The sequence below is a fragment of the Bos grunniens genome, chromosome 2 (genome assembly GCF_055505025.1).
Source record: "Bos grunniens cultivar Pamir isolate PY7600 chromosome 2, Bosgru_T2T1.0, whole genome shotgun sequence".
Lineage (NCBI taxonomy): Eukaryota > Metazoa > Chordata > Mammalia > Artiodactyla > Bovidae > Bos > Bos grunniens.
This window is the reverse complement of record NC_141166.1, coordinates 65,222,437-65,249,751: the sequence shown is the minus strand read 5'-3', so window position 1 is coordinate 65,249,751 and position 27,315 is coordinate 65,222,437. Positions and strand designations below refer to the sequence as shown.

At 37.7% G+C, this 27,315-nt stretch overlaps 1 protein-coding gene across 17 annotated transcripts in view; it reads left to right on the top strand.

The window, feature by feature from the left end:
• PTPN4 (protein tyrosine phosphatase non-receptor type 4) overlaps positions 1-27,315 on the top strand; it is a 190,883-nt gene that overhangs the window by 23,108 nt on the left and 140,460 nt on the right. For 12 of the 17 annotated variants that reach the window (XM_086349463.1, XM_086349429.1, XM_086349530.1 and 9 more), the window contains exon 2: positions 8,370-8,524. In XM_086349463.1, the coding sequence (XP_086205589.1) occupies positions 8,387-8,524 (138 nt within the window). In that variant the 5' untranslated portion in view covers positions 8,370-8,386. Of the gene's footprint in view, positions 1-8,369; positions 8,525-8,872; positions 8,971-27,315 lie in introns of those variants that run through there. The other 5 variants (XM_086349484.1, XM_086349502.1, XM_086349481.1 and 2 more) reach the window with 3 other exon arrangements.

Here is a 27,315-nt window from a genome sequence, read left to right as displayed (position 1 = left end):
GTCTTGGGTCATTGGTTTGTACATGGTTATCTGGGATACTTTTTTGCTGTACTATATACCATTTCTTAAATAAGCTTCCTGTGTAAGTTACTATGTAATAATTACTGTGCAGATATGTTTGGTATATTAAATATAGAGAGAAATTTTAGATCAAAACTATTGTTAAATTTGATTTTTTTTCTCCTACAGAATATCAGTATTTTAGCTCATAGTTTTGATAGCACTGTCCTAAGGTAATCAGTTTTATATTACCAGCTTCAGTTCAGAGGACTGAGTGAGCCTTCACTGAATACAGTATTACAGCAGTAAGCTAAGTTATTCCAGTCCAGTACTTACAACACCAACATTTTAATTTATAGTTATATCCAGAGCATCATATATAAGAAATTAAGATTGTAATAAAGCATATGGTTCATTGGAGAACATTCTGTAGAAAATGATAACTGTAAGGGATTGTCAGCTATCCAGATAACTTTTTGTGAGTGGTTAATTGCTTCATAATTTTGGATAGCAAAGGTGTTAGTGTATCTGCTTCTTTTTATAAGTGTGAAAACAGAATTTGGAAGGCATTTCCTTTTACTTTTTCCTCACAACTTTTTATTTTGGAATATTTCAAACTTAGGGAAAAGTAGCAAGAATAGTATATTGAGTACCCATGTACCATTCATATAGATTCACCAATTGCTAACAATTTGCTACTTTGCTTCTGTATTTATATATTAAAAATTTATGAATTATTTGAAGGTTGCAGATATCATGATCATAACACTTTACTTCTAAAAATTCTATAGCGTGCAAACATTGATCTTCTAGAAATCAACACATTCTATATAACCACATGATCACACTTAAGGAATTTAGCACTGACACAATACTATAGTCTGAAATACATTCCACATTCAGATTTCTTCAATTATGTGCATATGTAATATGTGTGTGTGTGTATGTCTATATACACACACATATATGACTTTTTTTTTCTAATTCATATTTGGATCAAGGACTGCACATTGCATTTGGTTGTTACATCTCTTAATCTACAGTGCTTCCCCACCCTTCTTCTACATCCTCTCTTTCTTCTCCCTTTTTCCTCACCCTCTTCACAGTTTTGAAGACTCTAGCGGGTTGTTTTGTAGAGTGTCCTCAATTTGGATTTGTCTGATTGTTTTAATTTTTTTCATAAGTAGATTCAGCTTAAACATTTTTTGCAGGAATATTACATAGGCGCTGTGTTTTCAGTGTGTAACATCATGATGCCTGTGACAGTAATTTTGGTGAGGATAAATTTGATCATTTGATGAAGGTGGGATTTGACAGATTTCTCCATGGTAAAGGTACCTTTTCCCTATTGTAATTAATAAGGAATCAATGGGAAAATACTTTGCGATTGTATGTGTATCTTGTTCCTCAATACACCCAGTGATTTTAATATTCATTGATGATTCTTGCCTGAATCAGTTATGGTAGTTGTAAATGGCAGTTTTCTTTTTGCATTATTCAACATTTATCATTTGACATTATTTTACTAAGAACAGTTTTTTCCTCCCTCACTTAAAAAAATTAGTATCAGTTTAGACCTGTGTGTTCTTTTGTTATTCAGAGTATTATCTATTCATATTATTTATTTTGAAACTTATGTTGTCTCATTTGACTGGTGGCAGCCCCTTTTAATTTCCTCTCATGGTTTTTCATTTTTTCCCATCAGATTTTGAGGACTTCTTTACTTACTGGCACCAAATATTGATATTTTAGCCTGATATTGTATTTTCTTTGCTCCAGTTCTGGAATCAGCCATTTCTCCCAAGAAAGCCTGGTTTCTTTTAGTGGGAGTAGTACATAGGGCAGTATGTATGTTCAGTGTTATTGGAATATTTTTGCTTCTAGGTTCTAATAGTAGACAGAGATAGCAAATATATGTAAATTAATTTTTTGGGAAAAAATTTAATGGAAGTATAATTGATTTACAGTATTGTGTTTCAAGTGTACAGCAGAGTGATTCAGTATATTTGCAGAGTATACTCCATTATAGGTTATTACAAGATTATAATTATCTATCCTTGTTGCCTATCTATTTATATACAGTAGTTGGTATCTCTTAATCCCAGAATCCTCATCGTTGAATTTGTAAGCTATGGTTTGTCATAATAGCCTTTATTATGTTGAAGTGTGTTCCCTCTATACCAACTTTGATTAGTTTTTATCATAAATGGACATTGAATTTTGTCGGATGCTCTTTCTGTATCTGTAGATGATCATGTGATTCCCCCCCCCCTTCTTTTTGTTAATGTATTACACTGATTGATTTGTGGGAATTGAGCCATCATTGCATCCCGGGAGTGAGTCTCACTTGATCATGGTATATGATCCTTTTTATGTATTGTTGAATTCTGTTTGCTAATATTTTGTTGAAGATTCTTATATCCATATTCACCAAAGATATTGGCCTGTAATTATTATTATTTTTTTTGGTAGTATCTTTGTCTGGTTTTGGTATCAGGGTAATGGTATCCTCATGGAATAAATTTAGGAGTAGTCTCTTCTCTTCAGTTTTTTGGAATATTTTGAGATGGCTAGGGATTAGTTGTTCTTATATGTTTGGTAGAGTTCCTGTGAATCCATTCAGTCCCGGGCTTTTGTTTGCTGGGAGTTTTTAAACTAATTGTTTCACTATTAGTGATTGGTATGTTTGCATTGATTCAGTCTTGGAAGATTGTATGTTTTAGAGATTGTATTGTATTTAGATTGTATTGTATTTAGAAATTTATCCATTTCTTCTAGGTTGTCCAGTTTGTTGGCATATAAATATCTGCAGTGTTTTCTTATGGTTTTTTGGTATCTCTGAGGTCAGTTGTAATTTTTCCTATTTCAGTTCTTATTTATTTAGGCTCTCTTTTTCTTGGTGAGCCTGACTAAAAACTTATCAATTTTATCTTTTCAAAAAATTAAAAAACGTGGCTCTTGGTGTCATTGATGTTTTCTATTGATTTTTATTTTGCTATTTCCTGTGATCCTTATTATTTCCTTCCTTCTGCTATCTTTGGATTTTGCTCTTTTTATAAGTAACTTAGGTTGTTTATTTGAGGGTTTTTTTTTGTTTGTTTCTTGAGGTGTTTGCCCTAAACTTCCTTCTTAGAATTGCTTTTCCTGTGTGCTGTAGATTTTGGAAAGTTGTGTTTTTATTTTTATTCATCTGCAGGTATTTTCTGATTTCCTCTTTGACTTCTTCATTGACTCAGTAGTTTTTTTTAATAGCATGTTGTTTAGTCTCCACATGTTTGTGTTTTCCCATTTTTTTCCCCCTCTAATTGATTTGTAGTTTAATACTGTTTTGCTCAGAAAAAATGCTTTCTCTAATTTCTGTCCTTTTAAATTTGTTGGGACTTATTTTGTGGCCTAGAATGTGATCTCTCATGGAGAATGTTCCATGTGTACTTGAAAATAATATGTATTCCACTATTTTCAGATGAAATATCCTATAGATATCTATTAAGTCTGGTCTAATGTGTCATTTAAGATGACTGTTTACTTACTGATTTTCTGACTGGTTGATCTGTCCATTGATGCAAGTTGGGTATTAATGTTCCCTACTATTATTGTATTATATTGTCAGTTTCTCCATTTATATCTGTTAATATTTGCTTTTAGGTGTTCCTATATCAGTGGATATATGTTTACAAATGTTCCATCCACTTACATTGATCTGTTATTGGTATATAATACCCTTCTTTGTCTTTTGTTATAGATTATTTTAAAGTCTAGTTCCCCCAGCTTTCTTTTCATTTTGTTTGCTTGGGATACGTTTTTCCATTCCCTCACTTTCAGTCTTTGTGTGAGTACTCTTGCCCGGAAACTCCCATGGACGGAGGAGCTTAGGCTGCAGTCCATGGGGTCTCCAAAAGTCAGACACGACTGAGCGACTTCACTTTCACTTTTCACTTTCATGCATTGGAGAAGGAAATGGCAACCCACTCCAGTGTTCTTGCCTGGAGAATCCCAGGGACGGGGGAGCCTGTTGGGCTGCCGTCTATGGGGTTACACAGAGTCGGACATGACTGAAGTGACTTAGCAGCAGCAGCAGCAAGTCTCTTATAAGCAGCACGTAGATGGGTCAGTTTAATCTAATCAGTCACCTCATCTTTTTTTCCTTTTTTTTTTTTTAAATTTAAAGTAGTTTGTATTGCATTATAGTTGCTTTGCAATGTCGTGTTAGCATCAACTATATAGCAGAATGAATTAGCTATACATATACATATATCAACTCCCTTTTGGATTTCCCTCCCATTTAGGGCACTGCGGTGCATTAAGTAGAGTTTCCTGTGCTATGCAGTATGTTCCCATCAGTTATCTATTTTATACATAGTATTGATAGTGTATATGTGTCAGTCCCAATCTCCCAATTCCTCCCATCTCACCCCTTTCCCCCTTGGCATTTGTTCTCTATGTCTGTGAGTTTGTTTCTAATTTGCAACCAAGGTCATCTATACCATTTTTATAGATTCCACATATATGCCTTAATATACTATATTTGTTTTTCTCTTTCTGACTTATCAGTGACCTTCACTCTGTAGGTCACTTTCTGCCTTACTTCACTGTCTAGGTCTATCCAACACCTTATGTCTTTTGATTGGAGTTTTGGTCAGTTGACGTTTAAAATGATTATTGTTAGATAAATACTTCTTGACATTTTTGTTGTTTTCTGCAAGTTGTTATTCTCTGTTCTTCTTAGTATAATTTCTTCCATTGTGATTTTATTTTATTCAGTGGTATGCTTGTGTTCCTTTCATTCTGATTTCCTGTGTCTATTGTAGGTTTTTGATTTATGGTTACCATGGGATTCATATGTGTTGACATATAACTATCTACTTGTTTTAAACTGATAGTTACAGAAGTTCAAACACATTTTAGAAGATCTACATTTTTAACTCCCTTTCCCTACATTTTGTGTTTTTTTTTTTCATTTTGTGTTTTTGAATTCATATTTTACATCATCATATTTATCCCTGAACAGTTCTTTGCAGTTATGATTGATTTTATAATTTTTGTCTTTTAATCTTCATAATAGCTTATTTAAATAGTTGATCCACAACCTTTACTATATATTTGGCTTTTCTAGTGGGGTTTTTCCTCTCCTATAAATTCTTCTTGTAGCTTTATCTTTTTTCACTTAGAGAAGGCCCTTTACTACTTCTTTTATAATTGATTTAGTGTTGATGAATTCTTTTAGTTTTTGCTTCTCTCTTCTTCAATTCTCAATGATAATCTTGCTGGGTAGAGTATCCTAGGTTGTATTTATTCCCCTTTCTGCACTTTAAATATATCATGCTACTCTCTCCTGGCATGCAAAATTTCTGCTGAAAAATCAACTTAAAACCTTATTGGGGGTTCCTTTGTATGTGACTCTTTTTCTCTAGCTGCCTTTAGAATCCTCTTTGTCTTTAACTTTTGCCATTTTACTTACGATATGTCTTGGTCTCTTTGGTTTTCTCTTTTTGGGATTCTGTGCTTCCTGTACCTAGATATTTGTTTCCTTCTTTAGGTTCAAGAATTCTTCAACCATAACTTCATCAAATATTTTCAACCCTTTTTTCTCTTTCTTCTTCAGGACCTCTATAATGTGGATAGCATATGCTTAATATTATCTTAGAAGTTCCTTCCTCATTTTTGAAAAAATTGTTTTTGTTTTGCTCCTCTGATTGAGTAATTTCCATTATTGTATCTTTCAGAGTGCTTATGGTTTTTCCTGTATCACCTGGTCTGCTGTTAATTTCCTTCTAGTCTATTTTTCATTTCAGTTATTGTATTCTTCAGCTCTGATTGATTCTTTATATTTTCTGGTTCCTTGTAAGATTTCTTACTGTGTTCATTTGTTCTTTTCCCAGTTTCAAGCATCATTCTTACTATGAATGCTTTATCCAGTAAATTATTTCTTTCATTAGTTTTTTTTTTTTCCCCCTTCTTCTTTTCCAGGGTTTTCTCTCATGTTCTTTGATTTGAGGCAAATTTCTCTCTTCTCATTTTGGTAAACTCTCTGTGTCTATGAAATTGGGTGAAGCACATTTATCTGTCCTGGTCTTGAAGGTATATTTACATGGGAGTGTCCCTATACACTCTGCAGATGCCCTGTGACTTTGTTAGGAGATCTGGATCTGAAGTGAGCACGGGTCACATGTTTGCTCAAGGTGGACTCACAGCTATCATCTTGGTAGGAGGTGAGACTGGAGATGAAGGTGCTGGAGCTATTCTCAGGTTTGAGCCAGAGCTGTGCTTAGTGGTTGTCACTGCCCTCTTGGGCACAGAGTCATGTCCTAACATGCTGGAGCAAAAGCCTTGAAGTCTGGGTCCAAGGTGGTTCTGTTCCCTTTAAGTGTGTTCTCTCTCCCCTCTCAGCAATGGAACTATCGTCCCAAAGGGGAACAACACTAAAACAAGAGGAGCTGGTACAGGCCAAGTCGTTTGCATGGATGGTCACAGCATGCCGCCCAGAGCTCAATACAGCTCCTCATCAGTTGTCTCCGTTAGTATCAGCAGTGGTTGCAGTCTCCCTATTCAAGTGCAGTGTCTTGTCCAAGCCAACTCTGTCCCCTCCAAGTGTGCACTATCCTTGACAATGCACACTAGCCTTCACACTGCTGCTGGAGCTGTATCTCACAATATTGTGTGAGTCCTGGTATGACTGCCCCCCACCCCCACCTCCTGAAGTTTTTAACTTTTAAAATTATCTACATTGAGCCTCAAGCAATTTATCAGCTGAATTCAGTCTTTCCTACCTGAGTGCTGGTTTCTGTGGCAGTTTCTGCTTCAGATCTCTGCTCCCATAAGCTGTGATTCTTTGTTTTTACCTGTCTCTTCAATCTTTGCAGTTTGCCCTGTGTCCTCTCTTATGGATCTAGGAACGGTTGCTGATTTTCCAGTCTGTTCTGCCTTTTTTTTTTTTTTTTTGCTTGTTAGGACAGAATGAGGACTTCTGAGCTCTTTACATGTGGAACTGGAAATCACTGCCAGCCACTGTCTTTTTTTTTTTTTTTAATTCTTCCACTTCATTTTTCATATTTATTTACTTACTTATTTTTGGTTGTGTTGGGTCTTAGTTGGGGTGAGTGGACTTAGTTGCCCTGAGTCATGTGGGATCTAGCTCCCTGACTGGATATCAAACCCACCTTCTCTGCACTGGAAGGCAGGTGCTTAACCACTGGACCACCAGGGAAGGCCCAGTCAGTCCCTGTCTTTTAATTGTGAATTTTACTTGGCTAGCCCCTCTCTGTCAACGTGCCAAAGCTATTTTCTTCTATACAATTTTTTATCCATATATAACATTGACATTTACTCCTAGCTTTAATCATTTTGACATAAGCAGTATGATGTCAACAGCAGTTATTGAATACCATCGATTTGAATTGCAATTTCTTTTTATTATTAATTTTTACTTATTAAATTTCTTAGTACTTATTGCTTACTCATATTTAAGAATTTTATAGAGTTGTGTTTATTTGTAGTGTAGTTTGTTTCGTTTATCCATTTGTCTTTTGAAAGAGGGAAGTTTTATGGATTTTAAAATGCAAATTTTTGAATGTCTGAAAATGGCTTTAGCTTTATTCTTTCACATGAATGCTCATTTTGAGGGAATATAATTCTGTTTCATATGATTTTCTTTCAGAACTTCAAAGCTACATTTCATTGTCTTTTAACATCATAACATGCCAAAAATGATACGATACCAGTTTTGGGGGGGATTTTTTGGTAGGCAGTTTTTGTTCCCTGTTAACTTAAAAAGTTGAGAAGCAAAGGTCTGTAGTCTTAAGATTTCTAATTTGCTTTTGTTTTCCTAAGAATAGTTCTATTAGAATTAGTTTGAATTTGAAGATAGGTAAGATGAAGGGTATAGTTATATTTAAAAAAATCCCAACTAATAAACTCCCATTTTCCCCCCCATATCTTAAGCTTGAATAAAAGGAAAGACCCTCAGAGTCAAATAACCTTCCCTCCTGTGGTCATCCTACAATATCTTTTTAATGCTTGTGTCAGTGAGTAATGCCCAGTTGCCTGGGGTAGCATATTCTCCTTCCTTCTTTTTGACTACGCCTGAATTTATGTATTTTGAGTTGGAATATAGCTTCCTCAACAATTTGTTTATTGTCTTCTTAATGGACAGTTCAAAATAAAGCTCCTCCTCCAGGCAGTTGTAATTTTAGTTTAGATGATGAGCTAAAGATGGTGTCTTCTTTTATACCTACAATTCCTATCCAGGTGTTGCAAAATTTGTAACTGCTTTTTAACTGATTGTTGAAAAGTATGTAATAACTTTGTATCTTTTTATATAAATAATTTGTATCTTCAACTGTCCCTTTATTTAATTTTTTTTTTCAACTTAGACCTTGTGTGGACAGTAATGACCTCACGTTTCCGATTGCCTGCTGGCAGAACCTACAATGTACGTGCATCAGAGTTGGCCCGAGATAGACAGCATACAGAGGTGGTTTGCAACATCCTTCTTCTGGATAACACTGTACAGGCTTTCAAAGTTAATGTAAGTATTTTATGTCTTTTTAAATTTTGATATTTTTGTTATGAATCTGAATTTATACTAAGTTTTAAAGCTAAAATTGTTTAATTATATTACAGTTTGAAAAGCCTTATTCAGTGAGGAAAGTCTTGTTAGTTTGGGTTTGTAACTGTCAAATACACATTCTAAATTCAAATTGGGTCTATTAAGAGGTTGACAAGCCAGCAGTGGATTATTAGTAGAGCACATCAATAGTATGTGGGTGCATGCGTGTGTGTACTCAGTTGTGTCTGACTGTAGCCTTTGAAGCTCCTTTGTCCATGAAATTTTTCCAGCAAAAATACTGGAGTGGGTTGCCTTTTCCTCTTCCAGGGCATTTTCCCGACCCATGGATTGAACCTGCGTCTCCTGTGTCTCTTGCATTGGACGCGGATTCTTTACCACTGAGGTTTTTGTAAATGTGTTTGAAAGTATGAACAATGGCATTCCTCTTTTTTTTTTTTTAATTTAAAATGATTTCAAACCTACAGAAAGGTGAAAGAATAATATTATGAATACCCACCTACCCTTTTCCTGGATTGACCTGTTGTTAACATTTTGCTTGTTTCTTTTATCTTTCTTTTTCTGTCTGTATTTTCCTAGCTTTCTGAAAGTAGGTGATACACTTTACCTGTGTTTCAAGAGCCTATTGTGTCTGTCATTCAGTCGAGTCCTACTCTGTGACCCCATGGACTACATACAGCCCATCAGGCTCACCAGGCTCCTCTGTCCGTGAAATTCTCCAGGCAGAACACTGGAGTGGGTTGCCACTCCCTTCTTCAGGGGATCTTCCTGACCCAGGGATGGAACCCGGGTCTCCTACATGGCAGGCAGATCCTTTACCATCTGAGCCACCAAGAAAGGCAGCCTAAGAATCTCATAGATGACTGCTATGCCATTATCACATCCCCAAATTTAACATTATGAAAACAGTAGTACCTAGTACATAGTCCATATTGAAACTGGAATTCCTCATTTCCACATCTCCAGGATAACACTTTGGTCTGCTTCCTGCTGTGTTAGCCAGGTATTTCTAGACTTTTAAATCTTTACATAATATAGAATATTAATCTTCAGAATTCCTCCCTTTTGTAACAGCATGGATAGATGTCACACTAAGTGAAATCAGTCAGACAGAGAAAGGCAAATATGGTATGATTTCACTTATATGTGGAATGTGAAAAAAACCTGAACTCAGAGAGTAGAATAGTTTTGGCAGGGCCAAGAAATGGGCAAGATGGGGAGATTGGGTTAAGCTTTCAGTTATCAGATAAGTAAGTTTTGGGGAGCTAATGTACAACATGGAGTCTAATGGCAACAGTACTGTGTTACGTGGTTGAAAGTTGCTAAGAGAATGAATCGTTAATTGTTCTCACCACATACTATGCCTATGTTACATTTCCTATCTGACATAATTTTCTTGTTGTGTACTTTAGTTGATAATAGTTCTATATTTTTCAGTGTAGTAATCAGCATGCTATCTACTTATTCTTTCAGGAAGATATATGTTTACTATATTTATTTTATATATGTTTATATTTATATCTTTTTAATATGTTTTGTATAGTTAAATATCATTTCTAATAGAGTTGAGTATATTACTAGGAACTTTCTCTATCATTACTTTAGGATACCAGCAAACTTATGGGAAACAATATGAGAAACTGACTGTTGGATATGTAATATATTTATTCCTCTTGGTGTCAGGTCTGGAATCATTCAGAGTCAGAGTTGCTTTGCACTTCTGTTATTGATGCTGCATATTTTAATCTATGTGAACAGTTCCCTATTTATGCAGCTTACAGTCTGTGCAGTGGTTCATGGTAGCCTGCATACTAGTAGAGGAGCTTAAACTTTACTAGTTGTTCTTTCATGTCCATTAAGTACCTGTAAGTCTCAGAAATCCCCATTGTGGACAGTTCCTAGATTCTCCAGCATCTCTTCACTGGGAAGGAGAACCACTCAGTTTCATTTGGAGATTACCAATGAGTGATTTGTAACACCTTAGTTGTTGGAGCCATTACTCTCCCTAAAGATTTTTGTATCATAGGTAAAATATTCATTGTTGCCAAAGCCTGCTTTTTTTTCCATCTGATATTCATCTCATCAAAGTTTTTCCTTTATATTTTTCTGAGAGAAAATGTTGTGTTAAAGGAGTTGATAGAACTTTATTAGTTCTCTCTCTGTGTGGACATAGGAGTGACATAAGCTCATTACTGTTACTTCAGTTTCAAGTTCTTTTTTCATGGCCGTTCATTTTACTGTAGTCGGCCTATAGATCTGTCTCTGTCATGGCCTAAATTATCATCAGTTTACCAAAAACATGTTTCTACTAGAAACTTTAAAATACATAGTATCTGTACTATAAAAGCAGAGACAACTTTACCGACCAAGCTATGGTTTTTCCAGTAGTCATGTATGGATGTGAGAGTTGGACCATAAAAAAGCTGAGCACCTTAGAATTGATGCTTTTGAACTGTGGTGTTGGAGAAGACTCTTGAGAGTCCCTTGGACTGCAAGGAGATCCAACCAGTCAATCCTAAAGGAAATTAGTCCTGAATACTCTTTGGAAGGACTGATGCTGAAGCTCCAATACGTTGGCCATCTGATGCGAAGCCCTGACTCTTTAGAAAAGACCCTGATGCTGGGAAAGACTGAAGGCAGGATGAGAAGGGGATGATAGAGGATGACATGGTTGATGATGAGTCGGTTGCATCACCGACTTGATGGACATGAGTTTAAACAAGCTTCAGAAGCAGTCCATGGGGTCGCAAAGAGTTGAAATATGGCTGAGTGACTGAACTGAACTGAATTCGTATTATACATGGATTGATTTCAGTCTATGATCATTTTCCCCTAATTTTTGTTTTTATTTTCACTTTGGTTAGAGCTGTTTAGCAGTAGCCTGTGTGACAAGGAAGGGTTTTATAGAACCAGCCTGTTGCAATTATTAGGGCTGTGCAAGAAATTACCCCAAAACTTCATGGCGTGTTTATTATCCTCAGGGATTCTGTGAGTCAAGGGTCCAACAGAGATGATTTATACCCGCTGCTGCATATGTTGGACCTCAGCTGGAAGACTCAAAGTCTGGAGGCTAAAATTCTTTGAAGTCTAGCTCACTCGTATGACAGTTACCTGAGACCTTAGATGGTCACCTGTATGTGACCTCTTATGGAAAAAAAAGCAGCACCAGGATGTGGCCACATTACCTTTTCTCATCTGGCTTTGAAAGGCACGTAATGTCAGCTCCACCATATTCCATTTGTCAAGACTATCACAAAGTCATACGTGGGATCAAGGAAAGGGGAATAGACTGTCTGTTGATGGAAAGTAGCAAGGTTCTAAAAGATCATGTGGGGTCAGACAACTGCTGTAGACTCTGGGGAAAGTATAATCTGCCAGTGTGTCCTCTGGTGGGAGGCTTCCATCTAACACATTCTCTTCACACAACTAAACCTATGTTCGCCTTCATATGTTCTTAAGAATGTTCTCCCACAATTGTCTCCCTTGCTACTTGAAAGATGGCTTACATATCAGAGGTCAGAGATAAGAGGGAGATTTAATTTTTACTGTCTACCTACCTTTTATATCATTTAAATTGTTTTTCTGGGTTTTATATATTTATTTTATATGTGAATGTATGTAAAATTGACATATATAGTTATATTTGGAAAAACTGAAACAATACTCAAAATATATGATCATTTATTTAGCACACATGATTCAATGCACAGTTCTGAGGCACTTCATAGGTAGCAGTACTTAAAGACAAAACAAGAGTCATGCAGTGAGGATTTATGTTTGTTTCTTTTCATTTTTGTCCACATAGCATTATTCCCTCAGTTTCCTTTTTGTTCTCTTTGTTATGTATCTCTGATGTACTCAATAAAGAATAACTGATAATTTTTTAATTGAAGTATTGATACAATTAATTTATAAAATTATGTTGTTTCTGGTATACAGCGTAGTGATTCATTTTTGTTGTTGTTGATTATATTCTACTATAGTTTATTATAAGATACTGGGTATAATTCCCTATGCTGTACTGTAAGTTCTTGTGGCTTATCTATTCTATGTATAGTAGTTTGTTAATTCCATACCCCTAATTTGTCTTTCCGTTTGGTAACCATGTCTGTTTTCTGTACCTGTGAGTCTGTTTCTGTTTGCATATGTATTCATTTGTATTATTTTTCAGATTCCACAGAAGAGTGATGTATAGCATTTTTCTTTCTGCTTACTTGGTATGATAATACCTAGGTACATCCTAGGTAATATGGTAAATGGCAATAATGCAGTCTTTTTTATGGCTGAGTAATATTCCATTATGTATATATACCACATCTTCTTTATTCATTCATCTGTTGATAGGCACTTGGCTGAGTTCCCCCTGGAACTCCTCGAGCATCTACCCCCATAACCAGAGCCTGCCTACTTTACTACTTTGTGCTCACCTACACCTCTGATTTTACGGGGAGCTGTCCCCCACCACCTCTTTCGGAGAAGGAGTTAACTTAGAGCTCCAGTTAATAATAATTCCTGGGCGTGATAAGAGTGTTTTAACCTACAAACTCCTCTGAAGGTTCTCTGGCCTGCCTGACAGGCTTGTCCGGCCACATGTGATCGCTCACAGCCTCCCAACCGTGAGAGGCACAAGATGCTTTAAACCTTCTAAAAATAGGTTCCTTAGAAAAGTTAGAAAACTATAAGTATAGTGGGCTGATTAGAAATTGTATTGGTGAAGGGTTTTTCATTTGTTGAGTCAATGTTTGTTGCTAAGTCTCCACATCCCCTGCCCTTACACACATTAATGAATATATAGAAGGAATAAGTATTAACCTTTGATATTAATCACGTTAGACCTTAGGCTAAGTAAATTCTTTCCTTAACTAAAACCCACTACACCCTCACCCTGTAGGAATGTAACTTTATTTGGGTGGCGTCTGTTTTGAGAATAATCAGCCCTGGAGAAATAAGTGTCCTGGTTGACTGACTGCTGTCACAAGGAGAGGGTCATAAATTGTCAGCAGGCCCCCCTGGCCAGAAGATGATGTAACACTCCTAAGACCTCTGTATACATTTGTATGAAGCACCTGACTTTGATAAAAGTCAGGACTGCTGACCCCGTGTGACTTTTGCATAACATCTCAGTGTATAAAAGTAGACCATGGAAAATAAAGAATTGGGATCAGTTTCTCAAAATACTGGTCTCCCCATGTTTCTCTCTCTTTCACTCTGGCTGAGTCTCCATCTGGAGCGCGGAACCCACCATGCTTACTAATTATGCCTGGGCTTCTAAGATCCGACCGGGGAGGCCTCAGTGTCTCCTCTCCTTCGGGAGAACGGAAGGACGCCTGTGGCCTACGTAAGTGGTGCAAACTTCTTGTTTTGAAGTTTTATTGGTCTCCCTGTAAACCAAGCCACTCAGCCTCTTTTCTCCACTGAATTTTCCTACTGAGCTATCCTCATTCTATTACTCTTTATATCTTTAATTAATATCTAATTGAAGCTATTGTATCCTGATCCTCGCCTATGCCGTCTCTCCTTCGAATACCCTGGATCAGCCAGGGCTGGACCCCGGCATGATATGACTGAAAAGGGGTTAATATGTAAAATATACAAACAGCTCTTATAACTCAATATCATAAAAACAAACATTCCAATAAACAAATGGGCAAAAGACTTGAACAGACATTTTCCCAAAGAAGATATACAGATGACTAATAAGCACATGAAAAGATGCTCTGCTGCTGCTGCTGCTAAGTCGCTTCAGTCATGTGCGACTCTGTGTGACCCCATAGATGGCAGCCCACCAGGCTCCGCCTTCCCTGGGATTCTCTAGGCAAGAACACTGGAGGGGGTTACCATTTCCTTCTCCAATGCATGAAAGTGAAAAGTGCAACTGAAGTCGCTCAGTCGTGTCCGACTCTTAGCAACCCCATGGACTGCAGCAGGCTAGGCTTCATTGTCCATCACCAACTCCCAGAGCTTACTCAAACTCATGTCCATAGAGTTGGTGATGTCATCCACCCATCTCACCTTCTGTTGTCCCCTTCTCCCCGCCTTCTGTCTTTCCCGGCATCAGGGTCTTTTCCAATGAGTCAGTTCTTTGCATCAGGTGGCCAAAGTATTGGAGTTTCAGCTTCAGCATCAGTCCTTCCAATGAATATTCAGGACTGATTTCTTTTACGGTGGACTAGTTGGATCTCCTTGCAGTCATCAATATCAGTTCAGTATCAGTTCATTTGTTCACTTGTGTCCGACTCTTTGCGACCCCATGAACCGCAGCACTCCAGGCCTCCCTGTCCATCACCAACTCCCGGAGTTTACCCAAACTCATGTCCATTGAGTCAGTGATGCCATCCAACCATCTCATCCTCTTTTATCCCCTTCTCCTCCTGCCTTCAATCTTTCCCAACATCAGGGTCTTTTCCAATGAGTCAGTTCTTTGCATCAGGTGGCCAAAGTATTGGAGTTTCAGCTTCAACATCAGTCCTTCCAATGAACACCCAGGACCAGTTTCCCTTCGGATGGACTGGTTGGATCTCCTTGCGGTCCAAGGGACTGTCAAGAGCCTTCTCCAGCACCACAGTTCAAAAGCATCAATTCTTCAGCACTCAGCTTTCTTTATAGTTCAACTCTCACATCCATACATGACTACTGGAAAAACCATAGCCTTGACTACATGGACCTTTGTTGACAAAGTAATGTCTCTGCTTTTTAATATGCTATCTAGGTTGGTCATAACTTTCCTTCCAAGGAGTAAGCATCTTTTAATTTCATGGCTGCAGTCACCATCTGTAGTGATTTTGGAGCCCAAAAAAATAAAGTTAGCCACTATTCCCACTGTTTCCCCATTTATTTGCCATGAAGTGAAGGGACCGGATGCCCTGATCTTAGTTTTCTGAATGTTGAGCTTTAAACCAACTTTTTCACTCTCCTCTTTCATTTTCATCACGAGGTTCTTTATTTATTCTTTACTTTCTGCCATAAAGGTGGTGTCATCTGCATATCTGAGATTATCGATATTTCTCCCAACAGTCTGGATTCCAGCTTGTGCTTCATCCAGCCTAGCGTTTCTCATGATGTACTCTGCATATAAGTTAAATAAGCAGGGTGACAATATGCAGCCTTGATATACTCCTTTTCCTATTTGGAACCAGTCTGTTGTTCCATGTCATAGTGTTTGAAATTTCCAACATTGTAGTATGTGATAGATCATTAAATCTTTTCTTTAATTTGAATGTTTTTTCTCTAAGCTATATAATATTAGGCACTAGAAAAGTATCAATTAGATTTGTAGTTGTGCATAAAGTCACCATATTTCTTGGTTTATTCTTTGATTGTTTTTTATTTTTATCAGGAATGTGTAGTTCTTAGGTCTTGTATCACATTTGTCATGTATAAGTCTTTACTGATAAAGACATTTACTTCTTTTTTAAAAATAAATTATAGATACTATTTTAAAAATGTATTCTTTTAATTTGTGTCAGGTCTTAGTTGCAGTAAATGGGCTTCTCTGTATTTGTGGCATGCAGACTCAGTGGTTGTGATGCATGGGTTTGCTCCACGGCATATAGGATCTTAGTTCGCCAACCAGGGATCAAACATGAGTACCCTGCATTGAAAGGCAGATTCTTAATCACTGGTCCATTAGGGAAGTCTCAAGACAGTTACGTCTGTTTTAAAGATTTCCTCGGCAGTTATGCAGTGATGAATTTAAAAGTTTTTATTTTGATGATTTACTAGTTCTATGATTATATACAAGTTGTTCCTGAAAGATGATGCTGTGAAAGTGCTGCACTCAATATGCCAGCAAATTTGGGAAACTCAGCAATGGCCACAGGACTGGAAAAGGTCAGTTTTCATTCCAATCCCAAAGAAAGGGAATGCCAAAGAATGCTCAAACTACTGCACAATTGCACTCATCTCACACACTAGTAAAGTAATGCTCAAAATTCTCCAAGCCAGGCTTCAGCAATATGTGAACCGTGAACTTCCAGATGTTAAAGCTGGTTTTAGAAAAGGCAGAGGAACCAGAGATCAAATTGCCAACATCCGCTGGATCATGGAAAAAGCAAGAGAGTTCCAGAAAAACATCTATTTCTGCTTGATTGACTATGCCAAAGCCTTTGACTGTGTGGATCACAATAAACTGTGGAAAATTCTGAAAGAGATGGGAATACCAGACCACCTGATCTGCCTCTTGAGAAATCTGTATGCAGGTCAGGAAGCAACAGTTAGAACTGGACATGGAACAACAGACTGCTTCCAAATAGGGAAAGGAGCACGTCAAGGCTGTATATTGTCATCCTGTTTATTTAACTTCTATGCAGAGTACATCATGAGAAACACTGGACTGGAAGAAACACAAGCTGGAATCAAGGTTGCCGGGAGAAATATCAGTAACCTCAGATATGCAGATGACACCACCCTTATGGCAGAAAGTGAAGAGGAACTAAAAAGCCTCTTGATGAAAGTGAAAGAGGAGAGTGAAAAAGTGGGCTTAAAGCTCAACATTGAGAAAACTAAGATCATGGCATCTGGTCCCATCACTTCATGGGAAATAGATGGGGAAACAGTGGAAACAGTGTCAGACTTTATTTTTCTGGGCTCCAAAATGACTACAGATGGTGACTGCAGCCATGAAATTAAAAGACGCTTACTCCTTGGAAGGAAAGTTATGTCCAACCTAGAGAGCATATTGAAAAGCAGAGACATTACTTTGCCAGCAAAGGTTCGTCTAGTCAAGGCTATGTATGGTTTTTCCTGTGGTCATGTATGGATGTGAGAGTTGGATCGTAAAGAAGGCTGAGCGCCGAAGAATTGATGCTTTTGAACTGTGGTGTTGGAGAAGACTCTTGAGAGTCCCTTTCTAAGGGAGATCAGCCCTGGGATTTCTTTGGAAGGAATGATGCTGAAGCTGAAATTCCAGTACTTGGACCACATCATGTGAAGAGTTGACTCATTGGAAAAGACTCTGATGCTGGGAGGGATGGAGGGCAGGAGGAGAAGGGGATGACAGAGGATGAGATGGCTGGATGGCATCACGGACTCGATGGACGTGAGTCTCAGTGAACTCCGGGAGTTGGTGATAGACAGGGAGGCCTGGCGTGCTTCGATTCATGGGGTCGCAAAGAGTCGGACACGACTGAGTGACTGATCTGATCTGATCTGATACATGATGGGAAAAAGTTTCAGAAAACAGCTGTAGGCCATTAAATTTTTGGTGAATATGATGGATTCTATTTAGAAAGATTCTGTAACTTAGTGCCCTCTACTTTAGAAATAATGTATAATTTTCTTGTTTATTTATTATAATATGTATAATACATGTTATACAGTGTGGTGCACAGATCTTTACAACTCAATGAATGCTTATCTCTGTATGTATCTGTGGAACTACCATGCAGAGATTAGATACCAAATACTTCCCTCAGCAAGAAAGATTCTTGTGTTAAGTATTTCTTACTCCATTTTATCTTTGCTAGGTTAATTTTTGGTTAACCTTTTAATGTTATGCTTTCAGTTATTCCCTTAGAAATTGCAAAGTTTGTCAACTTACAAAAGCCTACCTTTATTTATACAGTTGACTCTTTAACATAACATGTTTGAAATGTGTGGTTCCACTTGTACATGGATATTTTTAATGAATGCATACTGCAGTACTACACAATTCACATTTGGTTAACACTGCAATCATGGATATGGATATGGATATGGAATTCCATGGATATGGAATCATGGATATGGAGACTGTTACACACAAATTCTCTACTATGCAGAGTATCTGTACTCCTAATCCCCAGGTTGTTCAAGGGTCAACTGTACTTATACCATGTTTACCCCAAGTGGAAAAACTTAAAGCATTTTGAATCTATTTACTTGTGTCCTGTTTTTTTGTTTGTTTTTTTTTTGCTATCATTCTTATGTTTACCATTCTCTTCATATGTTTTGGGGCTTCCTCCTCGTGTTTTCGGGCTTCCCCGTTGGCTCAGACAGTAAAGAATCTGCCTGCAAGGCAGGAGACCTGGGTTTGAACCCTGGGTCAGGAAGATCCCCTGAAGAAGGAAATGGCAACCCACTCCAGTATTCTTGCCTGAAGAATTCTGTGGACAGAGGAACCTGGTAGGCTATAGTCCATGGGATTGCAAAGAGAGAGGCAGGACTGAGCATTGGATCAAAGTGGTCCACTACCAATTTAACTGGCTGTCAGAATAAAATCCAATACTATTTAGAGGAAGATAATACTCCAGAGCTTCTACACTAGGGTTAAATAGGGGTCAGCAAACCTTTCTCATAAGAAGCCAGCCCTATAAGACATCACTTTAAACTGTCAATATTCTGTTTATAAATATGAACACTATATAAATATAGTGTTTATATTTACACTATTTGCATCTATTCACTTCTTATATATCCGTGCTTTTATTTAGAATCTTTCCCTTCCTAAAGAATCTCTTTTATTATTTTTTGAAATAGAGTCTATTAATAACAGTCTTTCAACTTTTTGTTTGTCTGAAAATGCATTTAGTTACTCCTTATTTTGGAGGATAGTTTTTCTGGGTATAGAATTCTACATTGATAGGCTTTTTTCTTTGTAGTTTAAAGGTATCATTTCATTGGCTTTCATAGTTTCCCTCGAGAAGTAATTTTTTATTATTGTTTTCAAGCAGGATGAGACATAAGTCCTTTCTTCCTCTGTTTTTGAGTTCTCTCACTTTATTTTTGATTCTAGTCTCTTGTCTGTAATATACATAGATATGGTTTTGTGTTTGTGCATTTGCCTTGCTTGGTATTCACTGAGTTTCTTGAATCCATAGGTTGATAACCTTATAAAATTTGAAAATTTCTTATTCTTTACAGATTTAAATATTGCTTCTGGCCCATTTTTACTTCTCTCCTTCTTGACTCTAGTTACATCTGTTAGACTGTTTGACTATATCCCACATCTGACATATGTTCTGTTTTGTTGTTTAATAATTTCTTTCTGTGTTTTGAATAGCTACTAACTTGTTCTTGAATATGCTGATTTCATTTTTTGCTGTGGTTATTCTGCTGTTAAAACCATCCAACCAATTCCTGTTTCACATACTGTATTCTGCAGTTTGAGAATGTCTACATGATCATTTTTATAGATTATAACTCTCTTTTGAGGTATTTCATATTTTAATATATTTTGTCTATTCTGCCTCTGTTGTCCATATGTTAATCATAATTTTTTTGAAGCCCTTACTGACCGAGACCAACATATAGATCCCTCATAAGTCTGTGTATTTTTGTTGACTGCTTTGTCTCTTGATTATTAGTCACTTTCCCTGCTTCATCTATATGATTGATATTGTGAGGGTAATGTAGAGTGTGTTTGTGTGTGCACGCGCGTGTGCTCAGCTGTGTCCAACTCTTTGCAGCCACATACATTGTAGCCCTCCAGGCTCCTCTGTCCATGGAATTTTCCAGGCAAGAGTACTGGTGTGGGTTGCCATTTCCTACTCCAGGAGATCTTCCCAGCCCAGGGATTGAACTCCATCTCTTGCATCTCCTGCATTGGCAGGCAGATTCTTTACCACTGTGCCACCTGGGAAACCATAATGTGGAGCACCAGATAGCAGATTGACCACTGGGCTAAATCCAGTCTAGGGACAATTATTATGTGGCCCATGAAGCTAGGAATGGGTTTTACATTTTTAAAGAGAATGAGCAACAGAGATTATTTATGGCCCTCAAAGCCTGAACATATCTACCTGCTGGCCTCTTATGAGAAAGGTTTGCTGACCCCTATTCAGCCCTAGTGTAGAAGCTCTGGAGTGTTATCTTCCTCTAAATAGTATTGAATTTTATTTTGACAGCCAGTTAAATTGGTAGTGGACTACTTTGATCCTGTGGAAACTTAGTTTTAGCTGTTGGTAAGTAAGACAGATCTGTTTTAACTTTGTTTTCTTTCAGAATTTGGGCGTGGGTTGTCTAGAGTCTCAGCTCAATGCTGGGCTGTTCATCAAGGTTCTTCTTTTCTGATGAAGGCTGAGCTCCATTTCTTTGGAAGTGTGCGACCTTTTAAATTTTCATTTAGCTAACAACCTCCTAACAGCTGTTCTCTCTTAGGCCTCTAGGAGCCTCACCCTGCGTGTGTGCAGTCTAGGAGGCAGATGAGGACCTGGAGGGGATTTTTATATAGATTTCTATAGCTTTTTTCCCCCACTCTTTCCTCTAATAACCTGCCCCCACCCCAATCTAGCTATCTTAGCAGTCCCAAACTTTTTTCATCCCAGCAAGACAGCTACTCTGCTTAGGCTCTGTTTCTCTATATCATAATTTGGAAAATGCCATTAAGGAGAAAGCTAGTGTGAATGTAGGATTTGATTAATCTGGATCTCTTCTATCTAGGATAATAGTGTTGTGTTGGTTGTCATCTAATGCTTACAAATAGTATTCTCTCTGTTTCTCCATATTTGATCCAGTTTCTGTAGATGGTTTATAGCAGAAGGGTATTCTAACACTAGCTGCTCCATCACGACAAGACCAGAATTCTGATTGTTTTGAAATGGGAACTATATCTCATAATAGTGGACTTTGATTTGAGAACACTTAACATACTGCTATCAAGACAATATAGCAATCAAGATTGCTGGGAGAAATATCAATAACCTCAGATATGCAGATGACACCACCAGTATGGCAGAAAGTAAAGAAGAACTAAAGAGCCTCTTGATGAAAATGAAAGAGGAGAGTGAAAATGCTGGCTTAAAACTCAACATTCAGAAAACTAAGATCATGGCATCTGGTCCCATCACTTCATGGCAAATTGATGGCGAAACAATGGAAACAGTGACAGACTTTATTTTTTGGGGCTTCAAAATCACTGAAGATGGTGACTGCAGCCATGAAATTAAAAAACTCTTGCTCCTTGGAAGGAAAGTTATGACCAACCTAGACAGCATATTACAAAGCAGAGACATTACTTTGCCAACAAAGTTCCGTCTAGTCAAAGCTATGATTTTTCCAGTAGTCATGTATGGATGTGAGAGTTGGACTGTAAAGAAAGCTGAGTGCCGAAGAATTGATGCTTTTGAACTGTGGTGTTGAAGAAGACTCTTGAGAATCCCTAGGACTGCAAGGAGATCCAACCAGTCCATCCTAAAGGAAATCAGTCCTGAATATTCATTGGAAGGACTGATGCTGAAGCTGAAACTCCAATACTTTGGCCACCTGATGCAAAGAATTGACTTATTGGAAAAGACCCTGATGCTGGGGAAGATTGAAGGCAGGAGGAGAAGGGGACCACAGAGGATGAGATGGTTGGATGGCATCACCGACTCAATGGGCATGAGTTTGAGTAAACTCCTGGAGTTGGTGATGGACGGGGAGGCCTGGCGTGCTGCGGTTTATGGGGTCACAAAGAATTGGACATGATTGAGTGACTGAACTGAACATACTGCTTTCTCTGTTCCTTCATTCGTTGTTTACTTGAGCCAAATAGAAGGACTTGGATCTCAGTGTACAATGGTAAATATGTGCATCTTACAAAATCAGGTCATTCTAAGATACATAGATTTGGGAAAGGGTATAAAATGATACTAGGACATTCTGTTGGCCCAGTGGTTAAGAATCTGCCTGCCAGTGCAGGGGACATGGATTTGATCACTGGTCCAGGAAGATCCCATGTCTATGGAGCAGCTAAGCCCATGCACCACAACTACTAAGCCCATGCATCTAGAGCCTGTGCTCCAGAACAGGAGAAGCCACCGCAATGAGAAACTTAAGTACCACAACAAAGAGTAGCCCCTGCTCGCTACAAATAGAGAAAGCCTGCACGCAGCAACGAAGACACAGTGCAGCCAAAAATAAATAACTAAAATTAATTAATTTTAAGAAATAAAATGGCACTTGCTTTCCAAAGAATGTGGCCCTAACCAGGTGAGCCAGCAGCTTGCTCTTTTAGAATATTTCAACTCACAAATTATTTGCCACATTTAAGGTACACCTTAACCCTAGATGAGCTGGGCTCAGCATCAGAGAAACTTTCTTTGGCTGATCAATTCTTAATGATTATTTAACAATTTTGTGTTTGTCATTTACATGTCCAGCATCTTTAAAACAATTTATTAATATTTTAACCCATAGTTTGTCTCTTAACTGCCATATTCACAGTGTGCATGGAATACAGGGCTGGTATGTACTACTGTATGGCTTGTTTAATATTCTTTGAGGGAATAGTCATTTAAGTGTTTTTGCCATCATATGGAGTTTTTATATTGTACTGCATGTAAGGACTGTCTGTCTAGGCACTGGTTGCCAAGATTAATTTGATGAACCTCAGTGGTTAGCTGGGAGTCTGCTTTCTTCCTCTTGTTCTATGTGTGTCTCTTTTGAAGTTGAATGGCATGCCCTTCTCAGATGTGACCTGTTCTTTGGAAAAAGATATATGTCATAGCTTTGTTTCTCTACTAGAATTAGCAAACAACCTGTCAGTATTCTTTGGAGTGGTGCTGGTGACCACAGAAAGAGATGGAGTTTTTTGTCACATAAGAGAGCTACAGGACTCTCTGAGGCCCCACTGCCTGTGATACCTGTGAGAGCACCTTCCCTGGGAAATTCTGTCTTGAGTCCTTTTTGGAGCTAACATTCCCCCAGAGGAAGCCCAGTGTGACCTTTTGCACAGAGGCTGATGTTGGTGCTTGTGGTTGGAGTCTCCTGAGTACTGTACTATAGAAAGGAAATTCCTTTTCAGCTTTGTACCCATTTAGGAGGTTAGGTAGTTAAATATTTGTATATTAGAAATTTGGTTTTATATTAGAGATAGCATCTGTTTAGCCTTATTGGAGTCTTTGCCTTTATTTAACATTATTTTTAATTAAAAAAGACTTAAAATAATTTTGCTTCCAAAAGTTTAAAATAAAACAACACTGGGAGTGCATTGCATGTACACATGCAGCAAAATTGATCACTTTCAAAAACTTTTACTTATCCTGAAACTCTTTTCTCCTCCTGTTTGGGAATTCAGTATAGTAATATGTCTTCCTCTTAAATATTTTTCCTAATAGCTGATTTTTTGACTTTTTTGTTCATCTTTTGAATTCTACACGTAATTTTTAATGTAACAGTTTGTTTAGTTTCCACAAAGAAAAGCAACAGCTGTAACATATGAGGAATTAGTAGTACTGTTATGACAGACATTTTTCTGAATGTGCATATACTCCCTTTTGATGCTTCCTTTGATTTGTGTAAACTAAACTTGAAAGTGTATAGTTTTTGCTGTTTCTTTTGCAGTTGTTTAACTTTTTTCCCACGATAAGGAAATCTGGAGGAGATAAGGCCCTTAATTACATTGACTAGGTAGGTACTCAAATTTAGTATTCGATTAATTTACAACTTTGGATTCACTATGTATTCTTTTGATATCACTTTACTTTGAATTGCTATGAGGTGACTTTTATTTTCCTTCATCAAAAATAACTTGGGTGGGAACTATGATAGTTCTACAAAGAACATACTACATAAATCTGGTCCTGGATTCTAGGTATTGGACTATCACAGACAGATCATTTAAGCATATAGTGATGTCAAAATTAAGATCCTAAGCCCTGTATGAATTGTTACAGGAAGCATTGTGGTATGCTGTATTACAAGGAAAAGTGCACAGGCCTGGGAATCCCAAAGACTGGAGTTGTATCCTGGACATACTGAGTACTTGCTCCGTGGCATCGTTCCACTAAGTTGACTTTTATATATAATTTCCTTATATTTGAAGTAGAAAGATTATCTTTAATACTAGGGTTGTCAGGGTTAAATGAATGTGTATCATGCACCCAATAAAGATTCTAGTAGATGCTCTAGAAATATGACACCGTCCTCACCCTTTTCCTTTGTTTTCTCTTCTCTTGTTCTTCCTTATTTGCTCAGAGTTAGCCAAGGCACAGCTCAGAGGAGGGCACAGTGATCCCCAAAGTGCCTGCATTTCCGACAGCAGTTGCACGCTTGGGAGATTCTTTTTTTTTTTAATATCTCTAAGATTATTCCTCATTTTATTTTATTTTAAAAATATTTATATATTTACTTGGCTGTGTCAGGTCTTAGTTGCATACACGGGATCTTTTTGCTACAGCGGCACACAGACTCTCCAGCTGCGGCATGCAGGCTTAGTTGCTTCTCAGCATGTGGGATCTTACTTCCCTGACCAGGGATCAAACTCACATCCCCTGTATTGCAAGGCAGATTCTTTTTTTTTTTTTTTTTAATTGCAAGGCAGATTCTTAACCACTAGACCACCAGGGAAGTTCTGGGAGATTCTTAAAGTCACCCTGAGTTGCAATAATTTGTTAGATGGACTCAACAGAACTCATCACAAGCTTTAATACTTATATGTTAGATGGGCTCAACAAAACTCATTGCAAGCTTTAATACTTATATGTTATGGCTTACTACAGGGAATGGATACAAATGAAAACCAATCCAAAGAACTCCAAAGTCAGAAGGAGTCTGAATGGAGAGGTTCTTCTAGTCCTCCTCTCCCTGTGGAGTCAAGAATGACATTGCCACTTCCTGGTCACTGCGTGTGGCACTTACACTCAGAGCATTTCCAGCCAGTGAAGCTGCCCTGAGCCTTTGGGTCCAAACTTTTTACTGGGACTCAGTAACGTACTTCTTGTGTGAGTTATCCAGTCTCTGTCCTTTCGCAGAGGTCAGGCTAATACCCTTAATCTCCATTCCTCTGAAATCAGAACTGATGTGATGTGGTCCAAAGCCTCCATCATAAATCATATTGTCCATTGACCAAAGTCCCCAGGCCAGACAAAGACAGCCCTATCAGGTAGGGCATTCTGGAGGCCTAGAGATCACCTCCTTCAGTAGCTGAGGACAAAGGCCAGATCTCTCTTTGGAAAAGGTTGTTTCTTCACTGTACATTAGTGCTGTATTTTTGTAGTGGTTAATTAAATTGTTCAGTACTTAATGTTTTGGTTGTTAATTCCTATCTAAATAACAGTTGGCTCAGTTGGTAAAGAATCCACTTGCAATGCAGGAGACTGCCTGCAATATAGGAGGCCTGGGTTTGATCCATGGGTCAGGAAGATCCCCTGGAGAAGGAAATGGCAGCCCACTCCAGTATTATTGCCTTAAAAATCCCTTGGACAGAGGGATTTTTATCTAAATAATAGTGTATAATAAATACTAAGTAGTTTTTTAAAAGCCAAGAAGATAAATCAAACTGTAAAAGCCTAATGAAACACGCCCTCCCTTTTCTTTCAGTACTAGCTTCCAAATAGGTTTGGAGATTTCCTTTACACATTCGCTACTAGTTTTCTATGCTGGTTTATATTTTCTGTTTGGGGCATTAGCTATTGACTACCTATTACGTGGGTTGAGAATTTCATATTAGTACATTTTACGCCCTCACTCCCTCTCCTAAAATTCTTAGGTCATAATTTTTAGTTAAATCTCTGTTTAGAATTGCATTTGGCTCTAGTAAAAGAAACTGGAAATAGCAGTAACATAAATGAGTGATGTTCATTTTCTTCTCACATAGAATTCTAGAGACTGACAGTCCAAGGAATGGGATAGCAATTTCATGGTTATCAGGGAACCAGGCTCCCTGTTTTTCCTTCACTTTGCTGAGAGCATTGCTGTACATAAGATCGCTTCATGATCCAAGATAGTTATTAGACCTCTAGCAATAATGTCAGTTTTCAGGCAAGTAGGGCAGGAGGGGAGGGGTGATGGAGGGTGGAGAGGGGAAGGATGGAGAATCAAAAAGGGCATATGTGCCAATTTCTTTCCCAGTCTTAAGAAACTTTGCTTAAAAGTTATACCCTGTAGCTTCTAGTTATACTTTATTGACCTAAATTTAGTCACAGGCCCTCATTTGGTCGGCACATTGGGTATTTTATGTTCTGTTGCTATCTCAAACAATATTGAAATTTTATTTAAAAGAAATAATAGAAAATGGATATGACAGAAGCAGTTAGTGCTTTCTCCCTTAATTGGCTTCATTGATTACCTTTTTGTGACTATGTAAGTTAATTCACTGCTAAGCCATGTAGTGTAGTATGGTTACATGATATTTTGTTCTTCTAGAATTATTCATTGCATCTTTTTAAAAGTATGATTAATTTTCTTTTTTTAGTTTTTTTCCTTTTCCATTTGTATTTAAAGAGTTAGCTAGTCCTACCTCTGTTACAAGTCCTATCTCTGTGTTACAAAGTAGCAGTCATCTGCCCCTGTCCTTACAGTGTGCCTGCTTGAGTGTGTGCTGAGTTGCTTCAGTTGTGTCCAACTCTTTTTGACCCTATGGACGGTAGCCCACCAGGCTCCTTTGTCCATGGGATTCTCCAGGTCAGAATACTGGAGTGGGTTACCATGCCCTCCTCCAGGGGATCTTCCTGACTCAGGGATTGATCCTGAATCTCTTACGTCTCCTGCTTTGGCAGACGGATTATTTACCACTAGTGCCACCTCTGAAACAACCAGCTTAATCTTTTCAGTAGATTCTTTTGATACTTGCTTATATATCTCTAAATACCATGTTTGTGTTACTAATACTTAATTTTTCAGTTTTAGGCATCATATATTGATTCCCCGTTTAAAAAGATGAGAATTTGATTCTTTACCCCTAACCCTTCTCATTTTATCAATATAATTGACTTTTATAATGTGTTTGTTAGTATTCAGTAGGTAGTATTATGTCATGAAAATGCTGTTCATAGTTGAGCCACATAGCACGTTATCCTTTTCTTTTGTACTAAACTTCTTGGTTTTCACAGTTGGTACTTGTCGTTTCTCTTCGT